General features: G+C 36.0%; 1 protein-coding gene and 1 long non-coding RNA gene across 2 annotated transcripts; both read left to right on the top strand.

Annotated features, from left to right (window-relative positions):
• Positions 1–1947: 1947 nt before the first annotated feature.
• On the top strand, positions 1948–4119 carry LOC130465447 (uncharacterized). The gene has a single exon (XM_056834205.1). It carries the CDS (start codon positions 1948–1950, stop codon positions 4117–4119), a length of 2172 nt encoding a protein of 723 aa, XP_056690183.1.
• A 6432-nt stretch (positions 4120–10551) lies between these two features.
• LOC130465954 (uncharacterized) lies at positions 10552–12293 on the top strand. The gene is made up of 2 exons (XR_008925974.1): positions 10552–10852; positions 10945–12293. It is a non-coding gene; the product is annotated as an uncharacterized lncRNA (long non-coding RNA).
• The last annotated feature ends 522 nt before the right edge of the window (positions 12294–12815 follow it).

Below are 12815 nucleotides of genomic sequence, written 5' to 3'. Positions count from 1 at the left end.
TTTTTCTTTCAACAGGAAAATAGCCCCTACCAAAGCTCTTAAGATACGGGAGAACTCTACTTGACTCACAAGGGCATGTTAGCACAAACAACATGAGTGCATAATTCTATCACGAAACACACGTTCAATACGGAAGAAATGTGTAAAAGGGATACAGGCCCTACTCTTTTATTTTATTTTATTTTCCTTATTATTGATGTTAGGAGTAAGAAGTAATCATTCGGATACCATAAGTGGAATGGAGATGAACGCCAAAAAAAAAACAGCAAAACGACGTGTTACTATCCAACAAATAAAAGAAACAACTGTGATCCTCTAACAATCACCTATCTAATCTAACAGAGTCAAATTCCAACAATCTTTCTGGTTCCGTAGAAGTATTTTTTGTTTCTTTTCAAAAGTATGACGTTATTTTAAAAAAGTCAAATTTTCAAATCAATAAGTCGTGTACTTTCGCTTCCTGCATTCACATTCTTTTATTATTATCTCTATTTTTCTTTTTCCTGTCTTCTTTCTCTCATGATTTTGACCTTGGGTATCCTGTGTTTAGGTGAAAACCTTGAAGTGCATATCACCTTGAATTGAAGCCTCAATCCCCCGCTAAATGACATACCACCCTCTACACCCAAATATTTCAAGCCAAGACCCAAAAACAAATACCTTTCAACCCCTCACCAAAGGCCTTCAATTGATGATGAAGATGGGATATATCCCAGGCGAAGGTTTAGGTCGTGACGGCAAAGGCATGAAACATCCAATCCCCATTATGGAGAAGCAAAATCGCTATGGTTTGGGGTATGATCCAAGCAAGGACCTCCACGTCATTAAGAAACCATCCCTCACATTGAATGGGCAATTTGTATTACAACACGATACCAAGCCCTACTACGAATTTCCTGAACCATGGTATGACCCAGTTAAGAAGCAGAGACTTCCAAGACTAGAAATCTTCTTTGCTGAAGCTAGAGATGAGGAATTAATCAAAAAATGGTTATACAAGGAACCTAAGCCTAAAGAGAACATTGATTGGATCGAATATTTGAAGCAAGGAGTTTTGAGGCAATTATTTACGAACTTTGGAAATGAAGGAAATCTTGATCCAATGGCGCTTACTCTACCGGTTAATACAAGGATTGAGCGTGAAGGCAATGTCCACCTCAAGAACAAAGAAGCTTACATTCCACCCGTTTTAGGTGATCCAATCCCCAAGCATCTTTCAAATCCACACCTTACCCACTCCTCCGCCTCGGAAGGTTACGAAACCGATAGTTCATTGTCTAGCCAATCATCCCTTCATACCCAGTCTTATTATTCTGAAAATGAAGACCTTGAGTGTGTTAATAAACCTAAATATATTTGCATGCAAGAAGTTAATTTTGATCATAATGAATTATCTGATATTGAATCTTTCGATGAGCCTAAGTCATGCATGATGCCCATAGAAGAGTCAATAGTTGTAAATATTGGCACTGATAGTAGTGTAAAAGAAGTAAAAATAGGATCCTCACTTTCCCCTGAGGAACAAACTGCATTCATTGCATTGCTTAGGGAGTACGTAGATGTATTTGCATGGTCATATGCAGATATGTCAGGTGTCGACCGTAACATTGCCGAACATCGCATTCCTCTTTATCCCAACAGCAAGCCGAAGCAACAAAAGCTCCGAAGGATGAAACCGGAAGTTAGTCTAAAAGTCAAAGAAGAAATCCAGAAACAACTCGACGCCAATTTTATTAAACCAATCAAACACCCTGAATGGTTGGCTAACATAGTGGTAGTTCCCAAAAAGACGGAAGGGTCAGAGTATGTATCGACTTCAGGGATCTAAACGCTGCATCACCAAAAGATTACTTCCCTTTGCCTCACATTGACGTACTGGTGGATAGTACCGCGGGGCACGCCATGTTCTCATTTATGGACGGATTCTCGGGCTATAATCAAATACTCATGGCAGAAGACGATGTGCCCAAGACGTCATTCATCACCCCATGGGGAACATTTTGTTACCAAGCAATGCCGTTCGGTTTAAAAAATGCAGGGGCCACTTATCAACGAGCTGCAACAACAATTCTACATGACCTTATTCATGATACGGTTGAAGTATACGTGGATGATATGATTGTCAAAAGCCACGATCGAGGGGAGCACATAAGTGCATTAAAGTCATTTTTTGACAGGATTAGAAAATATAATTTGAGATTGAATCCTCAAAAATGCGTATTCGGAGTTACTTCTGGAAAACTGTTGGGCTTTATTGTCAGCAAAGATGGGATCAAAGTCGATTCCGATAAAGTGAAGGCCATTCAAGAACTTCCTCCACCAAGAACGGAAAAAGAAATTCGGGGATTCCTAGGAAGAATTCAATACATTAGCAGGTTCATATCGCAACTGAGCACTCGATGCGAACAGATTTTCAAGCTGTTGAGGAAAAATGTTCCAAAAAAATGGAATGAAGAATGCCAAGCCTCATTTGACTCAATGAAGGAATATCTCTCTAATCCTCCAGTATTAATGCCACCCAAGCCGGGAGAGCCTTTGATTTTATATCTCACAGTCACAGAAACTGCCATGGGAGCGTTATTGGCTCAATACCAAGAAGGCACCAAAAGAGAAATTGCCATCTACTACCTTAGCAAAAAGTTTTTGGATTATGAAACCAGATACAATCCTTTAGAAAAAGCTTGCATCGCCCTCATATATGCCACTAAGAAGTTACGACATTATCTACAGGCTCATACAACTTTCCTTATACTAGATCCTATCAAGTACATTTTTGAGAAACCAATTCTCACTGAGAGGTTCGCGAGATGGCATGCAATGCTTTCAGAATTTGATATTCAATGTGTAAACCAGAAATCCGTTAAAGGAAGGGCGATATCTGAAGCATTGGCTGATGGACCAATATCAGGAGATGAATTTGATGACGAGTTTCCAGATGAACATTTACTCAACATTGGGATATCTAGGTGGAAAATGTACTTTGACGGAGCATCTAATAGAAGGGGCAATGGCGCGGGTGTTTTGCTCGTTGATCCTTATGGAACTCATATCCCTTTTGCTGTGAAACTGAGTTTTTCAACGACTAATAACACGGCGGAGTACGAAGCTTGCATTTATGGAGTTAAGGCAGCCTTAGCGGCAGGGGCAAAGTACCTCACAGTATATGGAGATTCTAACCTCATTATCTCTCAAACAATTGGAGTATGGAGAGTCCGAGATGAGAGATTACAAATGTATACCGAGTATCTCCAACAGTTCATTCCGTACTTTGAAGATATTGACTTCAAGCATCTTCCCCGAGAGCAAAACAGTTTTACGGATGCGCTAGCAAACTTAGCGGTAAATTTAACATGGGAAAACAACGTAAAAATTCGAGCTGTGACTATTGAGGAAAATGATTCACCGGTAGTCAATCTTGAACATATGATTGCTGCATTGACTTTGCAAGATGATAAAGATGCCTGGTATGCTGATATTAAAAATTTTCTAATCACCGGTCAATATCCTGAAGAGAGTCATAAAAAAGACCAACTGGCTATCCGGCGATTGGCAGCTCACTTTGTAATACTAAAAGATAGATTGTACCGCAAGGGTTTTGATGGAACTCTACAATTGTGTATTGACGGAGAAGAAATACAAAAGATCATGGGAGAAATCCATGGTGGTGAATGCGGTCCGCACATGAATGGCAGGATGCTAGCTCGAAAAATCTTGCGAGCAGGTTATTATTGGACCACTTTAGAAAGCGATTGTGTCCATTTTGTGAGGACTTGCAAGAAATGTCAATTTTTTGCAAATCTCAATCACATGCCACCTACCTCATTACATAATCTCACTTCCCCATGGCCGTTTTCAAGTTGGGGTATAGATATAATCGGACAAATTCATCCAAAAGCCTCGAACGGGCATCAATACATTCTGGTTGCTATTGACTATTTCTCGAAATGGATTGAAGCCGCGTCATATACAAAGCTAGGGGCAAAGCAAGTCTCCAAGTTTGTGATCAACAACATAATATGTCGTTACGGAGTGCCTTTTGAAATTATTTCTGACAACGGCTCTCACTTCGAAGGGCACTTAAAAGAAACTCTTGAGAAATATAAGGTCAGGCATCATTAGTCTTCCCCTTATCGTCCTCAGACCAATGGAGCAGTTGAAGCCGCCAACAAAACCATTCGAACGATAATTGCAAAAATGACCGAGAAAACCCGAGAATGGCCTGACAAATTGCCATATGCCCTTTGGGGGTATAGAATTTCTATTCAGACTCCAACAGGGACTACTCCGTATTCTCTAGTATATGGAATGGAACCTGTCCTTCCCGTCGAAATCGAAATTCAATCACTCCGGGTTATGAATGAAAGCGAGATATCCGAAGATCAATGGTTTAAGGTTCGGTACGACGAACTGGCCCTAGCAGACGAACGAAGATTGGAAGCCCTAAACAACATCCAACTTTATCAACGACGTATCGCGCGAGCTTTCAATAAAAGAGTGCGAGATAGGGGCATTCAAGAAGGAGATTTGGTCTTGAAAGAGAATCGGGCTCCAATACATGATCCTCGTGGGAAATTCAAGCCTAACTGGTCAGGCCCATTTCTGGTCAAACACATCACCTCGGCAGGGGCAGTGAAACTGGTCGATCTTAACGGCGACGAATTCCTCCATTTTACCAACCTTGACCAACTTAAGAAATATTACGTCTAGTATTTCGACGATCGTATGATCCATGATGTATCCTAGTATGAGTAAGATAGCTTTCAGATATATTAGTTAGAAAAGCAAGCCTCGTAATATCCTGAACTACGCTTTGACCTGATTCCCTTATCATGGGATACGTAGGCAATCCACATGGATTCGGTCAAAAATAAAGGTGAAATCCATTACATATTCACTTATCTTTTTTTTTAAGCTGAAAAGGCACTGGCCCAGACATTGGAGAGAAGGCCAATGTGTTAGTCAAGGGGCAATTAGCTCACCTGATGTATGCCACTTAACTCTCAAGATCCGTTAGGCCAAAAAAAAAAAGAAGGGCATAAAAGGAGAGTAATAGAAAAGAAATGAGAGAAAAAGGCCTAAGCAATAAATGGATCATAAGAAAAGAATAGAGAGAAGCCCAAAAAAAAAAAAAAAAGAACGTGATGTATTGTATATGTACGTCAGTACGTACATATATACATATATATATATATATATATATATATATATATATATATATATATATATATATATATATATACGTATATATATATATTTCTAAATTTTACCATCACAAGATATTCAAAACTTACCATGTGTAAATCTTTATAAGTCCCTTGCATTACTAGAGTAATTTAGTGTTATCATTTGCGTGAATACTTTGTTTTGCATCCATGGTCATAAGTGCATGTTTGGGCTTATCATGTGAGGATTCAATATCGGAAACTAACAAGTCACTATGGTCTTTATTAAATCGTGCAATACAGATTTATTTTAGAAAAGAAAAAAATATTCTTAATGGCTTCATTTTATTTCATCAAATTCCCGCATAACATTGGCTTTTTCCTCCAACTCCCCAAATTACCTTAGCCTAGTACTTAAACACACTACAAAGCTTGCTAGGGCAGTCCCTAAACAAGTATTACATCCATAGGAAATACAATTTCAAAACAAGAAAGATAAATAAACAAACAACCATTAGGAAGCCATTTTTTCTTATCATCACTCCTCCTTCTTTATCTTCTTGATGACCCTACTTGAAGAATCAACCTCCGTTTTAGGCCTCTTATACATTCCCACATCTCCACGACGCCACTTTTCATAGCAAGCATCAACGATTGGGTACCTTAAAACGGGAAGGAATGGAATTTTCTTTGTTCGCTCCCAAGCAATAAGCAATTGTCGTAGCGATTTATCATCAATCCAATGAGTTGTGCAGTCGTCAGTTGGAAGGTCCCTAATGAAGGTTTGCCACTGCCCGATTTGCCTAAGACACCTCCATGGATAATAGAAGGTGATCTTCTTGACACTCGGAAGAACTACACCCCTCTTATTGGCGGTACTATACACAATTTCCTTGATAACTAAATGTGGAGTCACCCATTCCTTTTCCCCTGAGAGCGCCAAACTCCACCTGTTATTATCCCTCACCTCACGATATAGATTGGAGCAGCCTCTGGAAAGGATGATTTTAGGATGATAAGCAAGTGCTCTCAAAGGATTCACCAACTTAAACTTCTCCATTAGCCACAAATGAAGCACTAGCGGACTCCCTTTCATGAAAGAGAACGGTTTTTCCTTTTGTTGATCAAGGCTTAGGACTAATTCTCCCAATATTATTGGTCCTAGCCTACACCCATTAGTCACTTGGGGTACATAACCAGCCACATTTTCGTCACATAGCCCAAGATCCTCTTTGAACAACAAAAGACCCATAAGAGCAATCATGCATGCTTTAACTCTAGCCGAGCCATAAGAAACAGCAAGTTCGAGATTAGTACCCTTGGCTCTAAAAGGTTCAAGAACACAATTAATAAGAATAGAATATCCATGATGGAAAGTCATACCATCATAGTGGGAAAGACCTAAAACCTGACGCAGATAACCAGTTAAGGAGCTACATTTTGTCGTGATAACTAACGGCTTGTCCGCCTTTTTGAAACATAGTAGGCCCTCGATTTCCTCCACCATGGGAACCATCTCTTCACCATTAAAGTTAAAAACGTGTTTTTTCTCATCCCAACACCTAGTGGATGCATAAATAAGATCATAGCAAAGAGGGAGTTTTAGAAGAGGAAGAAGGGAATCAAAGAATATCTTGGTATCGCCAGATTGCCCGTCAGCAACCTCCTTTCCCATGGAATACAAGAGATCCCTATAATCTACTTCATTAATATCACTTAGGTTACTGGAAAACTTAGCATTCATGGCCATGATTACAAGAATATGTATTGAAAAGGGGGCAGGAGGAGAAGGAACACTCAAAATGCACTCAAAGTGTTTGAATTGCAAGGAGGGAAAGGATATGATTTTCATGCTTAGCCAAGCCACGACTTATATACTAATGTTCATGTCTTCAAAGCCTCTTAAAAATACAAACAAACCAGAAATATTGACCCTCCCCATAGGCCATGACAATCTTACAAGAAAGCCATGCAACCAGTCAAGCCAAGCCACGTCAAATTCGTCTTTTTCTTAAAATTTTCTTTTATGATTCCCAAAAATCCTTTCCCATTCTGATCTCATATTGTAAAAGTATGTTAATGATGAGGATATATCTTCAATCCCATCTTTAATACACCATTAAAGCTTGTTAGTCCTAAACCGGGTCATGCCAGGTCGAATCTGCATGTTTTTGTCTTCCTGTTTTCCAAATTGTTTTTGCATTGAGTTTACCTTTATTAATCATTTAATATACATTTATTAAATGAAATGAAACATTTTAAAAACTCTATTTGCTAGAACAAACACAAAATTCACCAGCTGAAACGCTATCTTAAGCCCGCTTTTACCTGAAAGTCAAAATTTTCAAATTTTCGACCACTCTTTTATTTTTTTTTATTTTTATTTTTTTTTTTAAAAAAAAAAAAAAAAACAATCACGGTTTCTTTTTATATGGATGTCATTTTGACTCTCAACATGATCACTAACACATCCAGTCTCATGCAAGCGTCGGACCAAATATCTGACGTTTTGCCCAAATCAGCATGTCAGAAGGTGTTTCGCTCAAAACTTGGCCTTGTACAAGTCATTTAGTCATGGATTTCCTTAATTCCTTCAATCCATTCTGAATTTATCAAGTTAAAAACCCCTCGATTTTAAATCCGAACATCAAAGTCGAGCTTTGACCAACTAAACAATTCTCGAGATTAAGCGAACTCAGCCAACTTTTCAGTTGCGACATTTCAAGCCAACTTTTCAGTTGCAATGTTTCGGGATGAATAACTCTATTCTTCTTGGACCTATCATTTGGTTTTTCAACCACACATAAGGAAATGATTAAGTAATTAATCAGTCCTTTACAAGCCGGTTTTTCAACCGCCATATTAAGTCTCACTAATTGAGATTTTCTAAGCCAGTTCTTTTCAACTGCATTGATCAAGTCTCATTAATTTAAACATTAATTGAGATCTCTCAAGCCGGTTTCTTTTTCAACCGCAACAAACCAATGATTGGATCTCATTGTTTTGATTCAAGCCAGTTTTCTTTCAACTGCAATTAGAGCCGACAATTGGCTAACACCTATTCGGAGTCCATTCGAGCTGGTTCTTCAACCAGTATCAAGCACTTGTTACCTCAAAACTTTCCTTCTAGATCAAAATTTTGCGTCTTTTTATCAAACATTGATCATCGTTTGTTCCAAACTCGATCAATGAGGGGCATTCTGTAGACATCAAATTTTGATCCCCAATTTTGTATGATCCTCTGTCAAGGAAAATATATTTTTAATATAATTCTTGCTCAAGTTTCTTTGTTCATTACCTCGGCGGTAATGGTAAGACGATTTAAGGAGTAACAACGGTAGTAATTAAAAGTCCGAAAATATTAACAATAAAACAAAGACGATTTTATTTAAACGCCCAAAATCCTTACATTGTACTCCTAATCTACCAAAATAGCAAATAAATCGAAGTACAACTCGAATCGTGCGCATTTCGTGCCGGAAACCTCCAAGCCTCACTTGTTCATAATTATGAAAACCACGAGCGCCACTAGTAGCACAAATAACGCCATGATCAAGTTCAAATACAAAGTTAGCATCCGAAAATGCTCATCGAAAGGAGAAGGAGGTGGTTGATCTTGGTTGTTGGGAGCCATGGTGCCGTGAAAATGGAGGATTTTGATATTTTTGGATAAAGTGTAGATAAGAAATAAGTGGTGAGTGGTGAATTGGATAGGGGTAATCTCCTTTTATAAAGGGGTACTCCGTATTTCGTATTGTATAATACACCTTGATTCCACCGTATAATACGTCAACACGCTAACAATAACTTAATTCAAGTTTGTTATGCGTAGCGACACACAAAAATTTCCGTGTCTATCCCTTATCCAATATCACTACTTAAGGTGTTTTCTGTAAATGTCTAGGGTCATACAAATTTATATGTTACTATGAGTTTGTACCCGAAAAAGACAAAAACTCCAATTCATAGGACCCGGAGTAATAACGTACCATGACCGGGTTAAAAGTTTCGCATTGACAAACTAACAAATTTAACATTACTTACTACTAACGTAACACTACCAACATACGAGGCCGACTAATTACATCAAAATGATGCAAAAATGACTTAACAAAAAATAACTATTGCTAACTAATACAAAATTAGTTACTAACTAACTAATTCTTAACTACCTAATTTACTAACTACCTAAAATAAAGTAACTAATAAAATAACAATAATAAGACAAAAGTAAAACAAAAGGGGAAAAAGGACAAAGAAAATTAAAAGAATTTTTAAAAAAAAAAAAAAAAGAGAAAACAAATGTACCCCTAAACCAAGAAACCCACGTAAGACCCCCCCTAAAAAAAAAAAAGGGAAGACAAAAGCAAAAGACAAAAAAATATCCTACTCTAACTACCCAAAGAATCACGTGAAGCCCAAAGAAAGGAAAAAATTAATAAAAATAAAGAATCTAAAACAACCTCCCAAAATCCATGTACAGCAACTAACTTCCCTTGTCAAATTATTTTCTGTTTAACATGAAGGTAATTTGTAAGTAAGAAGCTATCTTCATGCATAGGTCTATTTAGGAATCTTCAACTGATTCTAATACAATAATATTGGTACCCGTTCAACTGTACAAACTGATTCAGTAAACGTCATTTCTTTCAACTACGGATGAATACAACCCAGTCATTGTACATAATAAGCCATTCGGGTTAGCATGATAAATAACGTTACTAGACTTATTACAAAACCGATATATTTTACGACCACTAGTCTCCCTACTACTAATATGGGATGTATTAGGTGCTTTCATAAAAAGAGAGGTATCCATATCGGAAAATAACCCTGAAAAGAATACTTCTAAAAAATGCTCCCCGAGAAGTATTGTCTCCCAATAAGTACTATTACTATTAAGGGGGGGTATAATACGTCATTGTTCAAACAATGTGACAACAACCTTGTTAATACGCAGTATTACAACGAGCCCCCGGGTAAAGAGAATAATGTATAACCATTTTTTATATGACGCCCTCTTCGTAATAATGGGCCTACATTTCTAACGCCCGACTTTCTTTAAAAAAAACGGACGATAATCTCTTTCCAAAATGATCATCTTATTTATGGTTTATTATGCCATGAATTTTTTCTCTAAGACGAGTACCTTGTTTAGCCCGTTGAGCTCCCAGACAGTATAACTTATCAGTTTGGCAAATAAAACAAAAGCAGTTATGGGTCAATCAAGTCATGATTACTCAAATTTGCTTATTTATTCACAAAATCCTCCTAATAATCAATTTTTATTTCGTATAACCTTCAACTATTGTTTATTTTCAACTTAGTCCCTTCCACCCCTATAAATACTATCATCTTTTCTCACTTAAAGGAGGCCCAACCCCCCATCATTCTACTCTCTCTCTCTAAAAAAAAAAAAAAAGGCTCTCATTCACTCACTTTCTCTAAAAAAATCAGTAAAAAAGGAAAAAAATATAGTTCATTCAAGTCAAAAAATAGTTTTAGTTAAAGTGAAATCAGAAAAATCAAAAAAAAAAAATAAGTTTTTAGTTTAATTAATATCAATATTCAGAAAATCAAAAAAAAGAAGTTATTTAATTTTCTTGGACAATTCACTTTGCAGTCACTTTTTTTTAATTTCAATTGATCATTTGGATTAATCTCTCAAACATTGCTAGTCAGAGCCAAAGGTAATATTCTTGTTCCTTTTATTTTTGTGAATTCCAATTATTTTTTCATACATTACTAACTCTTTTCTTATGTGTGCTCTATAACCTGTTAGGGCACTATACGTGCCGGTTACCTAATTTGGAAACCAACTAGAATTTGACCGACCACGGGCGAGACTCGAGGGTGAGTGTATGTGAAGTGTGTTTTTTTTTATACGTATGTTGATCACCAAAAAAATGTTTTTATCAAAACAAAATTAAAGTGAGAAGGTGCATAAGAAAATTCAAGAGAAAGATGGTGGAACTATAGTACTAGCCAATTTCTTCATTTTCCATTTTTTTGTCAATTTGGTTGATAATTATGTAAAATATCGTCACTTTTCAAAATTCACAAAATAATTTTTTTACAGAAACTTGAAGTATTTATAAGACCACTAAATTTGGAATTTTTCAAAAATAAGTTCTAGAAAAATCACAATAAATCCTAAACTTCAGACTAGAAAAACTGTCTTTTTTAGGTTCTGATTTCTTATTTGGTGAAATTCGACCAGGTTAAATTATTATTTTCGAAAATCTCAAAGAATATCATAGAAAGACAAAATACTAATCTTTCTAAATTGACCTCTCTCACCTCCACACGATTTTTATTCAATTTTATAGAATATTTTCAAAAACAGAAATCTAGGAAGACAGTTTCTTGAAAATAACAGTTTCAAATAAATAAGTTTTATTTTATTAAAAATATTAAATAAACTTTAAAATCTGAGATTTTTATACACATGACTCAAAAATGTTTCTAAAGTCCATTTTAAAAATAAAAACGTGATTTTGTTTTCCAAAAATTAATTTATAATTTAATTTGACTTCAAGGTCTCAAAAACGAGCAGCTTTAAAGAAAAATTATTTATAAATTATTTACTTTTTATTTTGAATCCATTTTTTAACACGTTAAATAAAAAACCTATATCTTTCCGAAAAAGCATTAAACGCTCAAATCCGAGTTCGGGAGGTCATGGTACCAAATTTAAAGTTCAACGAGATGTAATTTTCTCAACAGTTTTTTTTTTAAAGGAAAATTGGTTTTCTCTTATAAAATTCGATTTCCCCAAAATAAAATTCTATTTTTCTTAAATAACAGATTATGTATTTTTAAATACTCCAAACCCTTTACCACTTCGTTATACTTACCTAAAATCAATTTAGGTTGAGTTAAGTAAAGTGGAAAATTCTAAATAAATCAAAATATAAGTTTTGTTTACTTAGATCCCTACTTTCCAAACATCCAAAGCGAAGAAATATGAAGACTAATCAAGGCAACATGGTTCAAGGCGAAGGGATCAAGACTTGAAGTTGCTCATTAGATAGGAATTATGATTATTGTAACATTTATTGTACTTATGGCAATTGTAAACTAAAGTTCCACCATCAAATTAATAAGACAATAAAGGAATTATCTTATGCACACTTCTTAATAATAAATTATTCGAGTGTTTTTTTTTTATATTAAATTGGTTAAATCACTTTGCATGCTTGATCCATATATCATTTCGCATTTGCATGAGATAAACCTAGTGACTTATGGTTTATGACCTTGAATTGAATAAACGGGTCAAATTGGAAATTTAGTCATATAGGATTGTGAAGTGATTCACCCACTTATAAAACCTATCATCATCAAGTCTTGTTACCTATAATGAATCACTCTCAATCTAGTATGACATGATTTCTATTATGAAACTATTATTCAATTTTAGGCCATATCAAGTGTCCCAACTTATCTGGTCAATTTTATAAACCCAAACACATTACCTCAAAACCCATTCAAATAGTACACATTACTATCCATCCTCCATAGAGTGAAGTTCAACCCAAAATGAGCAAATCACCAAGTCTAAAACAACTTTCTTTTCAGAAACAAGTCAATCCAAAAGTCGTCAATCGGGACGCATTTTATTGTTGAATTGTCTTTCACAGAAGACTTTTA

This window comes from Spinacia oleracea, chromosome 1 (assembly GCF_020520425.1).
Source record: "Spinacia oleracea cultivar Varoflay chromosome 1, BTI_SOV_V1, whole genome shotgun sequence".
Lineage (NCBI taxonomy): Eukaryota > Viridiplantae > Streptophyta > Magnoliopsida > Caryophyllales > Amaranthaceae > Spinacia > Spinacia oleracea.
This window is presented reverse-complemented; position numbering and strand designations above follow the sequence as displayed.